The sequence below is a fragment of the Penicillium mononematosum genome, assembly GCF_028829835.1.
Source record: "Penicillium mononematosum strain IBT 11891 chromosome Unknown utg000002l:1.0-8112719.0:1.0-8118358.0, whole genome shotgun sequence".
NCBI lineage: Eukaryota > Fungi > Ascomycota > Eurotiomycetes > Eurotiales > Aspergillaceae > Penicillium > Penicillium mononematosum.
This window is the reverse complement of record NW_026643272.1, coordinates 954301-970576: the sequence shown is the minus strand read 5'-3', so window position 1 is coordinate 970576 and position 16276 is coordinate 954301. Positions and strand designations below refer to the sequence as shown.

Below are 16276 nucleotides of genomic sequence, written 5' to 3'. Positions count from 1 at the left end.
TTAGCGTTGCCTTTTGCCTTTTCCTAAGCACGACCTCTCTACTCTCTTCTTTGTATATGCATTAGCCAGGATTCACGAGTGTTGATGCAGCGACTAATAGTGTGGTATGATAGAAACAAATGATCAATCAGTGGATATGAAAGTAAAGACTAGGTATAAAGAACGCCCAGATCCCCAAGTCAAGATATCCCATAGTCCCGCGCCATTGAACCCAAGCAGAGCATGAAAAAGATTCACTCTGCGCCGTATTCCCAAACCCAGACCGAACCCGTCCAATAACCGATTCCTAAAAGAGCAAATATTCGAAAACTAAAACACAGATCCCGTGAGCGTGCGTACGGCCTTGCACCACACGCCATCTCCTAGCTGAATGCCACCGTTCTTATCCCGACCAAGGCCTTTGCCAAGAATGCTTTGCAACTCCTTGTCTGGAAGACCAGACTTGCTGCCTGTTCCAAAACCATAGACCTTCGTCGCCAGAACGTCAATATCAAAGTCCAAGGAACCGATGGTGTTCTCTGCATTGGCTTTATCAATGCGGGTACGGACTGTGAAGTCAACATCGATTCTTTTGGCATTGTTGTTCTTTGAATCAACGCCTTTACTACCAGATGTGGAGACGGTGGAGTTGCCGAGGAGCGTGCAGCGTGTGCGTAGAGAAAGAGAGCCCTCATCAGGCTTGGATAAGGTGAGCCGAGTGACACCACAGAATTCCAGCATGCGTGCTTCATTTTCCAGCCCAACTGTGCGGTCCCATGCGCTAGAGATGAAGCGCAAGAGCTGTTTGGGGACAACAGTGGACTGCTGGATCGTAGTCAGATGGTGCTGTAGCGAGTGGAGGACCAAGGACGCAATGGGAGAAACGTTGGCATTCTTTCGGGAAGTCAATTCCATCGGGTAGTTCTTTCCCTCGTCTTGGGCACTGTTTTTGGAGGCAAAAGCTCCAGGATAGAACTCTAGTTGGAGCTGGTCCCGGTAGGCCATCTTCAATAAAGGTCCCTTCGATGCATCTGAAGGAGTTGAGGCCGAAACGATCGACCAGCCTGTTTGTTGCTGAATTCGTTGGACGGAGGCTAATTTCCCAGTCAAGTCAGTACTGCACCCATAGAAAAGGACTATAATGCTCACCCTTCAACTCGTTGATCTCCCGGGCACTCCAGCCACGGCACTCTTCTTTCACACGCTCCGCCTCTTGGATTTGAGCCAGGAATTCATCCCGCATTTCTGCTCCAGCCTCAATGAAAGTCGTCTTCTCCTTGACTTCCTCCTGCAGCTGCTCAAGTTCCCGTCTCTTTGCTGCAATTTCCGAGTCCACCTCAGACAGCTTGCCGCGCGTACTGCGTAGCTCATCTTGATCACAGTTCTCCATCTCATCCACGAACTGTTGTAGGTTGGTTGCCTCTTGCTCGAGAGAGGCATGCTTCTCCACGAGTAGCGGCACGTTCCTATTGAGCAACTCTTCTCGTTCAGATAGCAGATCGTCGTCTGCTTTCATTTCCTCCACGTGACGGAGGAGCCCTTCCTTCAAGCCCTCAAGCAACTTCATTCGCCATTCGTACCATGTAGCCTTACTCAGCAGACGGGCATGGGTCTTGACGTTTCGGAATTGATTGTCCATGATCACTCTGATATCCGGCGGAGCGGTGACATACTCTTTGAAGAGAGCCGGATTCTCGGCATATGTTTCTGCCTCAATAGAGCGGATCACTTGCCGACCCTCAGAGATATAGGATTTCAACTCCCGGCATGACTAGAGACGGTGTGAGCGAAAACAAAAATATCCGGGTATAGTAGAACTTACATGCTGGTACAGTTCAAGCATTGGCACTGTACAAAAGCCAGCTGCCACACAATCACCAAACGTTATGGAGCCTGGTTTAGGCATGTTCACGCCAGAGAGTCGTGTCAGTTTCTTAGTGGCACTGCCAGGGGCAGTTGTGTGCCGTCTCTTTGTCGTAGTAAGCTCCATGAAATGAATATTGGTCATTTTAAGGAAGTCTTGCAACTGAATAGGCTCAATTTCAACAGCAGGTTCTTCGACAGGGGCATTTTCTTCTTCTTCTGGCCGTTGAGGATCAGAAGCAATGTGAAGAGCATCAATCCCATTCTTAAGAGGAGTTGTCGAAGTCTGGGAAGTACTCCGGGATTGCTGGGAAGACGTGATGCTGCCCTTAGGAGGCGATGAGCTAGCAGCTCTACGGACGGGAGAAAGAATTGACCGACGGACATTGTCTCCCCTAAACATCGGTGCCGGCAACTTGACACCTTTGACTGGGCTGACATCGTGGCCACGCAGTCGCTTGGGCGAATTTTCCACTTCGTCTTCATCCAAGTCTAGCTCGACCGGGCGCTTTCCCAAAACCCCGCGAGCAGCTCCAACATGGAGACTCTTACGGCCGCCGATCTTAGTCTTCTTCGGGCTGAGATTTGCAATCATATCCTTCAAGCTTGGGGTTACGTCCCGATCTGACTGCGAACCCGTGATATGGCCATCCTCTCGGAGTTCCTCTTCTTCGCGATCACGTTCTTCCTCAGCCTGCATCTGCAGAGGGTCCTCGAAGCGTACACCGGATCGGGGCGGTTCTTGCGGAACGAACTTGGGGGTAACATCTCCAAGCGACTGGCGCTTGTCAAGCAAGGCCGCCACGCGAGGAGATCCAAGACCTTCTTTGTCAATCCCTAGACCAGAAGAGCGACGGCCCTCACGGGGATGCAATTTAAAGAGCGGGGTGGACTCTCCCGTTGCTATGTTATGCTGGAAGAGACTTTGGCGTAAAGATTTGCGCTTATCTGCCGATTGCTGCAGCTCGGGCTGGAAGAGCTTCTTTGGTGAAGCACTTCTAAAAGTAACATTGCTAGAGGGAGGTGTCTTGCTTGGGGTTGTAGGTTTCACTTGGGGGGGTGGACTGTTTGGGCGGAGTCAATGGCTTCGTGTTTGGTGATCGTTGCCGGCTGGCCGACCCTGGCGTGCCCGACGATCCTGGAGTGGAGCTACGCCGAGAAGGCCTAGCCCGCACGGTTGCCAAACTGGGGCTCCCATTCTCAGATGCAACAGCAGCAATTTGATAACGCAGAGGTGATTTGGCAGGGGACTTGGCAGGAGACTGCCGAACATTGTCTTGGAAAGGCGAGCTAGCCAGCTGACCCGAGTCGGTTTCGAGCTCCATTACCATCTTCGCGTGCACTTTGTCATTGGCTTCAATCCCGGACTGTAGGATACCACCAATGGCACCAGTTATCTCCATGTCCATACCATCGTCGGACTCATTGTCTTGGTCGAAGTTCATCTGATCAGATTTGGAGGAAGAAGTAGGCTGGTTGCCCAAGATTTTGCCAACGGCCGAAGTGAATTCCATTGTCATTCCTTCATCCTCGTTACCAATCTCAGAAAACTTTGATGGCGAATCCTCCTGCGCAATGCCACCGACGACATTCGTCATCTCCATAGTTTGATCTCCGTAATTGGATTCTTCTGCCACGGATTGGCGACGAGCCATGCTCTGGCGACTGTCGGAAGACTTGCCAAGAATGCGTCCGACGGCATTCGTCACATCCATGCTGAGGTCTTCGTCTTCGTCGATATCATCTGATTCAGCTAAACCTTGAGTAGTGGCATTCTTGGATGGATCGAGGTTCTCCTCATCATGTCGCGCGCTAATATCTCCCCAGTCAAAGCTTTGCCTTTGGCCCTTTTTGATCCACGGCTGGAAAGCACCGGTTATTTCTTGATCCGCAATTTCCATGGACATCTCTCCGTCCTCATCAATTTCGGTTCCTGCTTCCTGTGCGGCCTGGCGCAGTGCTTCGTTGAGTCTGGCACTCGAGCTTGAGCTAGAACTTGCGTCTGATTGGACACTCATGCCCGAGCGCGCGGTCATGTCATCCATGCTCATCGCTGTACTCTCAGCGTCAAATCCATCGTCGGAGTCTGAAGAACCGCCATCGTCCTCTTCTCCGGCCAGGCTTTGGGCGCCGGTGTCTTCGCTTCCTTCTGAGCTTCCGCTGAACGGACTAGAAGATAAATCCTGGCCGCCATCATCGCCACCCCCAGATGATGAGCGACCTCTTATCTGGTCCAGATCTTGTGTACGAACGGGGGAGAATCCGAATTCCGACTCTGCTGGCGAAGATGGAGCATCTTTCGTGGGCGAGATGGACCCAGGTTGGTTCTGGGAGTTTGGGGCAGCAGATGCACGTCTCGTTGAGTTCGCGGCAGAGGAGGAGGTTGAGTCGTCCGGAATCTCCACCACATTCCAGGTGTGCAGGGTTGCCTCGGGGGCAAAAGATACTCGGCGATTTGCTATATGAAGGCGTCAATATTCACTTTTCTATGATAAAGTGGGACACACGAACCCATTGATTTCCTCCGCGCCGCTCGTTTCTCAAGAATATTCTGTCGTTCACGATCTTTGCGCTCCTGTTCGTCGCGCTCCTTGGTAGCAGCCATCTCCTCGCGAATGGCGGAAGTCGCATTGAATGTATCGAAGGGATTCGCCGTGTCGTCATTGTCATTATCTGTCGTGGGAGGCCCTGGGGTCGTTTCAAAGTCAATCAATAGACCCGCTTTCCCTCGGTCACTTTGGTTCTGTCCATCCATCGTGCCGTCATGGGTCTGCTGTTTACTACGAGCTGGTGTACGTCGGCGGGTTTCCTCGAATGATGGGATGTTTCGCACTGGAGAGACAGGGACTGTAGGTTTGAGAATAGACTTTAGCGGAAAGGAGGCCGTAGACTATAAATATTCAAGTCAGAATTGTTCTGCATATGTGCGCGCGCTGTTCCGCTGGTAGCTACCTGGCGACGATTGCCGTTTGAATTCTGCAGGGCATCGAGTCCACCGGGCCCCAAGCTCTTGCTCCGAGATTTCTTATCTTTCATAGAAGGCTTTGAATTATTTAAAAATGGCTGGGCTGCGCCAATCTCAGTTGTCGCATTCTCCTTGTCCAAACCAGACGTCATCCTAGACCGCGGAACATGAGCGATAGACCGACGGGATCGTGGCGGTCGCAAAGCCGCGGAGTCGGGTCGAGTTGACATTGTCGGCGATGGAATCGGCGCATTCGCAGATCAATTCAAGTTCGCATATTCCGTAAATCCGAACGTTGAGATCCCTTGATCAAACAGGACTGAGCCTGTAATCTACTCCTATCGCACCTGCCCAAAGCGCGTTGCCTCCGCAATCACGTGATGTAAACAAAAGCGCAGAGCCCTAACCCCAATTAGCCTAGTCCCAATTGGGACTAGTGTCGCACACTACGAATTACCAAAGATTCCACGGGCAACGAATCTTCCTCATCTTCGACAGCCGCCAACCCGACCTTTCTTCGACACCGCTTCCTCGTCGAACAACACCGCAAAAATGGCCACCGAGTTGACCGTCCAGTCCGAGCGCGCTTACCAGAAGCAGCCTCACATCTTCCTTAACACCAAGGCCAAGGCTTCCTCCAAGAAGACCGCCCAGGGCCGCCGCTGGTACAAGGACGTCGGTCTCGGTTTCCGTACCCCCAAGACCGCCATTGAGGGAACCTACATCGGTATGCACGACCTCCGTTGAGTTTTTATTCGAAATATTGTGGCGGAATATATGGGTGGGTGGTCTTTTCACGGATTCAAAGGGCGAATGGAGGATCGCATGGAGGAATTGAGGGGCCCGGGATCTCTGTCGTTTCCTTCTCTGGCCGATATTCGCATTCAACACTCGAAATTCCGAACATCGAAAAGACCACTCATTCCAGAAACAACACCCGCAATCACCAAATTATTGTGTCAGATTACTCATTCGTGAACCTTTTACAGACAAGAAGTGCCCCTTCACTTCCCAGGTGTCCATCCGTGGCCGTGTCCTCGTCGGCAAAGTCGGTAAGTTGAATTGGAACTGTCTTTTTCAAGGCAAGGGGATTTACTAACTAATTATCTACAGTCTCCACCAAGATGCACCGTACCCTTGTCATCCGCCGCGAATACCTCCACTACGTCCCCAAGTACAACCGTTACGAGCGCCGCCACAAGAACCTGTCTGCCCACGTCTCCCCCGCTTTCCGTGTTGAGGAGGGTGACATGGTTACCGTCGGCCAGTGCCGTCCTCTCTCCAAGACTGTACGTTTATCTGTGGTTATTGTCAATTTTCGTCCCTGTTCACAGTCTGCAAATCCACGCATTATTGCACTACTGCGACGTCTTGAATTTGGCGCCCCATATTATTCCGCTATGAACTTGATAACTGACTCTAAATTTCTCTAGGTTCGCTTCAACGTGCTGAAGGTTCACGCCAAGACCTCGCGCGCTGTCAAGTCTTTCTCCAAGTTCTAGGTTAATAAACCGGGTGTTTTGAAGGCGAAGGAAGCGGTATGGACTGGATATACGGGAAGTTCTTGGATGGGGGTCGGGATAGTTTATGAGTTTCCATGTCCCAGATACCTCGCTGATGAATGTGTATCCACGCAAAAATCAAAATGATTTGTTCGGCCCTCCTGTGATGGAAACTGTACAACAACTCTGGCACAAGGCAAAATATTGGTCATGGGTGGCAATCTGGCCAGAGCTTCTCAATGTGCATCTTGGGTTATCTCCTTGCTCTTCTAGGTCTAACATGATACAGTATCACCTCAGTATGTGTTCTATGGTATGACAAATCGCATACCTAGGAGAAGGGTTGTCATTTGGCTGTCTGTAGGTGTGGTGTTGGTCTCATTTCGAGCATTTATTACCTGTCTTGCTAGTCAGGTCCTACTTGCCTAGACACATAGGGAGGTAGAATCCTAACTATGCCCGATTCATTTGCTTTATTTCATGGATGCATGTACTAGATACCGAAAGGTGTTGTAGATAATGGATTCTTACAGAAATTAGATATGTTCTAGACAGCATTGCCAGGAAGTTCAATGTTTCAATGTTTCATTCAACTAATATCACAAAGGCATATTGACACATCGATTACGGTCTTCTCCCTTCACATGGCTGCACCAACCAAAGATTGTTCAATGACCCTAGGCATAGGTTCTCTTTTCGTGACGTTTCACATATCATTCTGTCGTTTTCGTGCTAAGACCAATTTCGGATCTTTTCGAAAAAGTCCATGTCCACCTGTCCATTAAGTACACGACGGTAGGTGGCCTTGTTCTTAGTATTCCATTGCACCTTTGTTGGTGTGTCAGGATAATTGTCCTCCTCATCTGAAGGCCAGTCCCGCTGCAGTGCACACTGCGAGCTGCTATCCTCATTATCAGAGGTGAGATCAATCACCTCTTGATGGGGTACCTGCCCCGAGGACTGTTCGAGACCATCGTTCTCATGGAAAACACCACTCGAGAGCGTTTCATGCGTCGAGAATTTCTCGTCGTCGGCTGTCTCTGTCATGTCATACATCGAGATATCACCCACATCTTCCGACTCAGAGGTCTCTCCCGAGTCGTAGTCGGTTTCGGGCGGTTCATAGTCTTGATCATCGGAATCCCAGCCGGATCGGAAGTGCATCTCCTTAGGGATCCTCCCAGGTGTCTTTTGCGGTGTGAGCAATGGGCCCTCACTTTCCGAATCAGACAGCTCCTCGGGTAGATAGGGTGGTGCACTTCGCAGACCGCTGTGGAACAGAGCAGTCTCTCTCGTATACACCCAACCCCATGATTTTGCGAACCTAGATGCTATGTTGTCCCAGTGGATGGTTGGAACTCCAAGAAGAGTCAACAACTTGCCGAGTGTACGACCGGACTTGAAAGGCGACTTCCGTTTCACCGCTAACACCTCCCGCAGCTTCTGATTGCATCGTAGAAAACTGCGGATAAGTGGAATTTGAAGCAAGCGGCCGATATCGCGGCGGGACTGTGCGATGTCCTCGACACGTGTGATTTCCACGCTGAAGGCAATTGCATCTGTTGCGACGTGGCCCCAGATGAGATACTCCCCGTAGCCCTTCCAGCTGTAGGTTTGGGTTCTTGTTCGAATCGCAAGTGGATGTGCATAGAAGACTTTGGTATCCAGCTTTGACGTGTCAATTACCGTCAGTATAGCGCCTTTCCCGCCAGCAAGAGCACGGTGAAGGGGTGCTAATGGGGAACGAGATGTCGAAATAAATGGGGTCCTGACTTCCTGCTTTGTGACATGGCTCCGAAAGAAGCTTTCGAATCGGTCTTCAGGCAAGTCTTCCGGATTGAACGATTCACCGTTGCAGAAAAGTCCGGCTAGGAATATGGTCTTCGAGTTGACTCCTTGCGAGTCACGGTTTGACCACCGAAACAGCAATGGTGGCATTTTCTCGACAGGAACTCCTTGCATGGCCGTTTCATGGTCGTTGTGATGGCCTTGTCTATGGAAGTGCTGTTGGCCTTGCTCATGATGGTGCTGGGCCCAACCTTGGTGTTCTTGCAATCGATCTTGTGGCTGATTCTGTTGAGCTTGCCGTTCTTGGTACTGATCTTGGGGCTGTTGGCTGTGGTGATGATCCTGCTGCTCCCGATCTTGGTGCCCTTGGTGCCGATTCTGAGACTGTTGGCTTTGGCCATGGAGTTGGGTTTGGTCGGGATGGGTATTCAGGCTCTGGTCATCGGGGCTGTATGCCTCGTGGCCGCACCAGAGACAAATCTTCCCATGGCTAGTAACAACCGACTCATCGTTTCTCGAGTGACCGGTCTGATCCACATTACCGGTCTGATCCAGGTCGTCGGTTTGTTCTAGATTGTGGCCGACGGAGATCGTGTTACTCTCACTGCTTTGATTATCCCTTTCGGCGAAAAAGCGACTTGTTTCCTGTTCTCTTCGCTGTGGTAGTGGGAATGGCACGCTCTGGGGTGTCTGCAGTGGGGACTCAGTTCTCGGTCTCGGTCCCAAGGTCGTTGCTACTCGCTTCCGCCATTGACTCATGTCAGTGTCATCTTCGCACTTCTCATGAAGAGGAAGACGGAGAGTGACTGCGGTGGCCTTGATGCGTTGTATGATGCTCTTCCATTCTCCGTCCATGCTGAACTCGGTGTCCCGATGAACATGAGACCAGACAAGATCGCCAGTGCTTCTCATCCAGCTCCACTGTGCGTCGAGCGTTCTACCTGGAACAAACCGATGAATCCCACGTTTTCTCAGATAGCCTCGGAACATCGAGAAGAAGATCTCCTCTTTCTGTTTTCTGTCGCATCGGAAAAACCGGTACAGGCAGCAAAGGGCTTGGCGCATTGGGATGTCCCATCTTAGCTTGGGTCTTTCGAGGTTGTGGTTCTCCATTTTCAATGAAAGAGAAAGGCAGGGGGCAAGGTCTCGGAGGAGCCGCAAGGTTGTAAGAGGTACCTTATGGGAGGGATGGTGAGGACTTGACCAGGAGGTGAGGGAGATGATTGAAGAATGAAAGTCAGGGTAGGAATAAGAGAGTAAAAGAAGAGAAGGTTACCGCAAGTGAGAAATGAGTGCAGGTAATCTCGAGGCTTGGACTTGAAAGAGAGAAGAGAGGGATCTCCAGATCATGCCTCGCGCAGTTTGGGAATAGATATCTCTTCGGTCCTATGTATACGACTATATCTTTTTCCTACATGTAGCAGCAAAGAGTGAAATAAACTCACTACCTTTAGCCCAAAGAGGGACCTGATCTTATAACATATCTCTTCTCACAATTTCCTCTCATGTTGGGATAAGGTAGAAGTTGAAGATCTCACTCTAGGTACGCATTTTGCCAATCTCAGATGAGGCAAATATGTATTAGGCCTGCTTTTCAGGATAAAAATATAGTACGTTAGTATCGATCAATCTGATTCGGGGGAATATGCGAATTTGTTCTCGCTTACTGGCTTATGTTCTAGGATCATCACGGAGTACTACGTCCATGGATGTATACATAGTTAGTTCAAGGTGTAGCCCTAGATCTATACCTCAAAATACTAGTAGTCTTCTAGTTGCCAATTTACGCTGTACTCCGGAGTGTCTTAATCTTTACTATTTACTATTTCAATCCAATCAAAATCTTTGGAAGAAACACAACAAAATGTTGCTTCGTTATGTTTCCCTAAATTGTGCAAAGCAGGTCCCCTCTTTACTATGATAGCTTGTGGTCGCTAACTATCTGCATTGTAGTTCATTGCCAAATATTGTCTATATACAAGTTACACGGCTAAGGCCACAGTCTGCAACTTAAACATAACCTGTGATTGAAAACAGAGGAAGTCTTGATGGTGTAGAATGATATAGTGGTGCCTTAAATATATAAGTCGAGGCCACAAAATTCAGACACTGTTGTTAATAGACTAATATGTCCACGAAATCTCCATCTAGTTATAGTTTATTTAGCCCCTTTCATATATCTGATATCCAAGTTCGATATAATTCAGTCCTGATATACTCCCTATGTTGTCCTCGTGGGCATAGAACTGCCAACATGCGCTAGTCCCGATTTGGGTTGCCTCTAGGAACATGCACTCCGCCCCCAGGAACTCCCTTTGCCCTCCTTTGAGATTATTCCTATTTGCTATCCTTATCCCTCAATTTGCTTTTCAGCCCATATTCACACTGTGATTTTTATTTCTTGCCGATCCCTAACCCGGCTGTTCCGAATCGGACTTTGACCCTCTCCCCTAGAAAACCGCCCACTTTCCCTAGGCTTACAGCATGGCTCAATGAGCCACGTCATGAACGATACGGATGATTGAAGATTTTCAGACACTACAAGGGCATTGATTTCTGGAGCAGGCTCTCCAGTTCTTTTTCCGCTGTCTTCTGGCAGACTTACATTCTCCTGAAGCATTGAGAAGTTGGGCACCGATTCGCGACTTTTAACAACAACATGCCCGGGGGATTCGAGAAGTCAGTAAAAGGGGCTACAAAGCTCAAGGTCAGTCTGAATGCTCAGCTCGTACTTTTTCCTAGATGCGACAACCATTAACTATTTGGCGTGAACAGCTTGCGGCCCCTAAATCCAAATACATAGAGAATATCCTCGTGGCAACTCATACCGGCGAGGCAGGAGTCGCAGAGGTATTCCGAACCCTCCAACTACGACTCCGAGACTCGGCATGGACCATTGTTTTCAAAGCGCTCATAGTCCTCCATCTCATGATCCGAGAGGGTCAACAGGATGCTGCGCTGGGATACTTGTCCGATAACCCGAAGAAGATCGCGCCCAGCAATTTCTCTGAAGGTCAGTCCAATAATTCCCTCATACCGATGTGAGCGCAACTTACTAACCGTGTTTGCAGCCCAGTCCCAGGGACATAATATCCGACGGTATTCCGACTACCTTATCGCGCGTGCCAGGGCGTTCGAGGCCACCAAGACCGATCATGTACGCAGTGGACCGGGACGGCTGAAGAGGATAGGGTGGAGAAAGGCCTATTGAGGGAGACGGAAATTGTACAGAAGCAAATTCGTGTGTTACTGCGGTGTGATGTGGGTGAATTCCGAACTTGGGTCTTCTTTGTGACTGACAGTGTATAGCTATTGACGGATGAGCCCGAGAACGAAATCAGTCTGACCGCGTTCCGTCTCCTCACACTTGATCTATTGACTCTATATTCAGTCATGAATGAGGGCACGATCAATGTTTTGGGTAAGTCAGCCCCTCCACAGGTCGACATTGATCTAACCCTGAACCCCGATAGAACACTACTTTGAGATGTCGCGGCCGGATAGCATACGTGCCCTGGCGATCTACAAGACGTTCACAAAGCAGACAGAAGAAGTGGTACAATTTTTAGGAGTGGCAAGACATTTCCAATCTGCCACTCGCCTGGAGATTCCAAAGCTCAAGCATGCCTCTACGGACCTGGCGCGCCTTCTCGAGGATGATCTCAACGATCCTGATTTCGATCTTCGCCGACGGGAGTACTTGGCCAAGAAAGGTGTACGTCTTCCACCCAGCATGGAAGCCAGTGCGACCACAGATGTATCAAAGCCAACGTCGAACACACCGATGTCGAACCCGTCAGCGTCAAACCCACCTAAGCAGGCCGAACAACCAAAGCCACCACCTGTGGACCTGATCGACTTTTTCGATTCAATTGAGCAGAATCAGCAGCCAATGGCGCAACAGAACTCAATGCAGTACCAGCAAACAGGGTTCCAACAGCAGCCACAGCAACCATTCTATCCCCAGCAGACTGGGTTCCAGCAGCAACCTCAGGCGATTCAGCAGCAGCCCTTGGTAACTGGATATGGCCAGCCGACCCAATATGGAGCACCTTATCAAGCACAAGACCCTAATAATCCATTTGGGCAGCAGCAGCAACAACCACAGCAACAGCCGCCGCCACCGGCGCCGCTTCAAGCTATGCCAACTGGCGCTGGATTTGGAGGGTATTCCCCCCAGCCACAGTCGTATGGCTTCCAGTCGCAATTGGCTCCTATTCCGCAGGAAGGCATTGCCGCTTTCCCTCAACAACAACAGCAAGCACCTCAGGCCTTGCAGCCCCAGCACACCAATCCGTTCCGTCAATCAATGCTTAACTCTACCACGGGCGGTCAGCCACCCGCCGCTCCTCTATCGCGACAGAACACGAACCCGTTCGCGAGACGACTATCCACGGCAAACACGCAATATACTCCCTCAAACGAGCAATTCCCGCCTACGCAACCACCACAAGCGCAGCCGATCCAGCCTCAGCGGACGGGAACCAACCCTTTTGCGCGGGCCTCACCTGCTCCGCAGCAAGGTCTGCAACCCCCAGCAGCAGCCCCCTTGCGGCCTAACCCAACTGGTAGCACCAACCCTTTCCGACAGAGCCAGTTTATCAATCAGCAGACTGGACAAGGTTGGCAAAACACTCAGAGTGGTACAATGGGTGGGTTAGAACAGCTGCCTACGGTCCCGGTATTCCCGCGCCCCGGCGTGACCTAAAGAGGCCCAACACGATTTGCGGAATGAACCCGACGTCCGTTAGATTATCTTCACTTGACTATCTCATTCGTTCTATCTTGCTTCCCGCTCTAAGTAGACCATGGATGTTTCCGTGTACAACTAGCCCTGGTATTACCTACATCAAATATTGTATATCGTAGATATGTACGTAATCTACCTTGGCAGAGCTCAGATTTGACATTAAGGCAATCTGTGTACTCCAATAAAGACGGGAAAAAATCGTAATTCTGAAACTGCAGTCGCACGGTCTCTGGCTATACCATGCCCACTGCCCACTTTAACAGGTCCAAGGCTAGTGCTGACAGGGGAAAATCTTGACTTGACGTCTAGGGCTTTTTGGCCGTTAGAGATATTTTGTAATGAACACATAGAGGGCCAAAATGCAGATCATTCAATATACAGGGTTATCTCCGCATATTGGTGTTTCATGAATCTCAAGGTGGTGATGATCATAGTAGATCACGATGTGTCCGCACAACATGTGTCATCACTCTTTTTCAACGCCACCTGACCTCAAAAAGAAACAAGCTCGGTGAATATAACTTCGTATCTTCAAGGTCAAGTGGATATTGGAACTTGCGACTGTTGTTGCAGTCCCTGGAAAGGGTGTTATTTTGATTCTGGAAAAACAAAAACAAAGAAAAAAATCATAAATGCACTAAAACACCTAAAACCCCTTAAACCTCCTAATTGCCCTAAATCCTTTAAAATAAACCTGTCGGATTCCACTAGAGCTCTTAGCGGGCCCGATGATTCGTCCTGCAATGTGAAGAATCCAAATTTCCTGTGATTTCTACCCCGCCGGTCCGGAAAGGAAGTTTGTCCTCTTCTAAACCTCCAGTGCTCCCTTCTCCAACATAGGTAATGCCTCGAACGTCCAAATAAGCTCGATGAACGCCAAGGACCTCTTACCGGGTTACGAGCAGACCTTGCCCGTGCTGTCTCGGCCATCGGCTGCGGCTTGGGCGGCCGATCCGATCCACTCCCCCTATGCAGCTCCCATCCACTTCGATCCCAATATACGCCCTGTACAGACCGTGGCCTCAACTCCTCCAGCCCCTCCACCGCCACCTCCACCGCCCCCTACAGCTCCCAGTCGCAAGACAACCACCAGGGTACGCAAAACCCGCAAAAATGACAATGCATCTGCGGGGAAATCGACGTTATTTTGGGTCAACAGTGATCAACAAACTGCTGCGGCAGGCACAACGGACGAGACCCTAAAGCGGATTCGGTCCCATGTTATGTCCGAGCATAATCGCAAGAAGCGAATGGAGAGCACGGAACAGTACAATAAGAGCAAATGGAACCACTCGTCTTATCAGCCACCGACGACGACTCCCGGGGCGCTCGTACCTGCTGAGCCTCCCCGTCCGTCTATTACCTCGTCCACCAGCTTGCCCACCAGCCAAATCACAGATGAACAAGAGCTAGAACAGGTCGAGGAGGTTGTCACATCAACGGCTGTGGGATACCCTGCTACGCAAACTGCATCGTGGGATGACTGTAGCTTTGGTGGGACGATGGTCTACCCCGCTGGACCATCTGCATGGTCTTACGTGGGACAAGGAGCTAATGATCCTTTTAATACTGGACATACACAGCTCACAGATAGAATGATGCGACACCTGCGAGTCTGTGAGTGTCTTCCTTTTTGAAACTGATCATTATATGGTGGAGCCTGTATACTAACGTGGATATAGTCCTCTGGGATCTGACACAAGAAGCGCATCCATTGCAGACGCGGTATAAGCCTAAGCTGCAGGCGCATTGGGCGTCCTTGATCCAGCGCGATCCCGCTATTCTTCATGCTACAATTTGTATGGCTACGTCCAATGACGCTATGCGTGCAGGCGAGCTACCCATTCGTGATCCAAAACAAAAGCGGAGTCAGTTAGTGATCGATACGTTCCATCACCGTGGTGAGACTATTCGACTGGTCAACGAGGGCCTGTCAGACCCCGTCAAGGCTTCCAGTGATGTTTTGATTGCTGCAGTTTCTACCTTATTGACAATTGAAGTGAGTATACTCCAGCAATCAGGTTTGCGATTACTGAAGCTTACACCTGATTGTAGATTGCGTCGGGGAATCCCGATTATCTCAAAATTCATCTGGCAGGTTTGCGCCAGATGATCGCACTGCGAAAGAACTTTGACGATGTTCCTTCAGACGTGCGGTTCCAGATCTCATGGTCGGTATACCTCTTCATAATTGGATGCAAAGCTTGCTAACCTCGCAATCAGGACTGATATTCGAGTTGCTTGCATGGCCCACGCCAAACCTATATTCCCCTTTGTCCGCTACACCCGCCCGGCGCGGTTATCTCTCATCCCACCCAACGACGACGTAGCATTACTTTCCACTCGCCTCTTCCCTCTACTCAAAATACCCGGTATATTCGGCGAAGCCATGCCGCAAATCGTATATGATCTCCTCGAACTATCCTGGTATGCAGAATGGATCAAAGGCAACACTGGATACAAAGAGTTCAACGAGGAGACGGAGGACTATTTCAACACCGAAGTGCTGCACGTAGAATACCAACTGCACACAGATCGATACACAGCAACTGGCCAGGTAAAGGGTGACAATTCCATCGAGGGCTGCACCCGTCTTGCTTTACTGCTATTCCACAACAGCGCCATCTGGAACTTCTATCCAATGATCGGCCAGTTGCTGCCCAAGCCGATCCAGGCTCTGCGCACTGCCCTCGAGGCGACCATCCCATCAGGCTTATTCGCGCTCTGTCGCGACCTGCTCCTCTGGCAGCTGTTCTTGGGCGCGGCTTGCAGTCTAACCCTGCCGTCCGAGCGGGCCTTCTTCGTATCTGAACTGGCCAATGCTGCGCGGCTGCAGGGAGTCCACTCGTGGCAGGAGGCGCGGGCAATTTTGCTGGGCTTTTTCTATGTCGATCGCATTCACCTGCCTATGCTTCGTCAGATTTGGGATGAGTGTCATTTCCAGGTAGATGAACCACCGGCAGAATGAACTTGGCTACTTGGCTCTGCCGTAATAGATCTAGCTTCCTCAAAGCTGGTTATATACATCCGCTTCCTTCAAGTATATTCTCAGGTTTCAGACTTGCCGTCTTGCTACCCAGCCCATGAGTGAAGATATAGCGTACATAGTTGTATTCCAATGATTGACGACTCCTCTCCAAATAGCCATACAGCCTATCTACCCAACGGACCACTCCTGGAACTAAATGCACTTAGTATTTGCAGCATGTTGCTACCCAATTACTCAGATCAACATACAATATACAATAACTATGCCGTCCCTTCAAACAGCCAAGATACCAAGCCCCCCCTGACAAGAACAACTCAACACCGAGGCCAAGCACACCATCCCGACCAAACCCGACGCATACTTCATATTCTCGGCATGCAACGCCCATCAGTCCACGAAGATAAGCCCGGCATCCCGATTCCCGAACAATCTCCGGCCGT

At 50.2% G+C, this 16276-nt stretch overlaps 5 protein-coding genes across 5 annotated transcripts; 3 read left to right on the top strand and 2 right to left on the bottom strand.

The window, feature by feature from the left end:
• Positions 1-309: 309 nt before the first annotated feature.
• Positions 310-5037, bottom strand: N7519_002105 (kinetochore-microtubule binding complex subunit SPC105; the record flags this gene model as incomplete). The annotated part of the gene is made up of 6 exons (XM_057288883.1): positions 310-1073; positions 1129-1750; positions 1802-2906; positions 2962-4300; positions 4354-4732; positions 4795-5037. The coding sequence occupies 6 exons, from the start codon at positions 5035-5037 to the stop codon at positions 310-312; spliced, it is 4452 nt and encodes a 1483-aa protein (XP_057150085.1).
• Positions 5038-5359: 322 nt separating this feature from the next.
• N7519_002104 (40S ribosomal protein uS17) lies at positions 5360-6309 on the top strand (the record flags this gene model as incomplete). The annotated part of the gene is made up of 4 exons (XM_057288882.1): positions 5360-5534; positions 5797-5859; positions 5921-6096; positions 6241-6309. 4 exons carry the CDS (start codon positions 5360-5362, stop codon positions 6307-6309), a joined length of 483 nt encoding a protein of 160 aa, XP_057150084.1.
• A 732-nt stretch (positions 6310-7041) lies between these two features.
• On the bottom strand, positions 7042-8952 carry N7519_002103 (uncharacterized protein; the record flags this gene model as incomplete). Its single annotated transcript, XM_057288881.1, has 1 exon — positions 7042-8952. One exon carries the CDS (start codon positions 8950-8952, stop codon positions 7042-7044), a length of 1911 nt encoding a protein of 636 aa, XP_057150083.1.
• Positions 8953-10756: 1804 nt separating this feature from the next.
• N7519_002102 (ENTH domain protein) lies at positions 10757-12805 on the top strand (the record flags this gene model as incomplete). The annotated part of the gene is made up of 5 exons (XM_057288880.1): positions 10757-10804; positions 10873-11110; positions 11169-11254; positions 11407-11518; positions 11571-12805. 5 exons carry the CDS (start codon positions 10757-10759, stop codon positions 12803-12805), a joined length of 1719 nt encoding a protein of 572 aa, XP_057150082.1.
• Positions 12806-13716: 911 nt separating this feature from the next.
• Positions 13717-15815, top strand: N7519_002101 (uncharacterized protein; the record flags this gene model as incomplete). The annotated part of the gene is made up of 4 exons (XM_057288879.1): positions 13717-14464; positions 14530-14846; positions 14903-15018; positions 15071-15815. The coding sequence occupies 4 exons, from the start codon at positions 13717-13719 to the stop codon at positions 15813-15815; spliced, it is 1926 nt and encodes a 641-aa protein (XP_057150081.1).
• Positions 15816-16276: the final 461 nt, after the last annotated feature.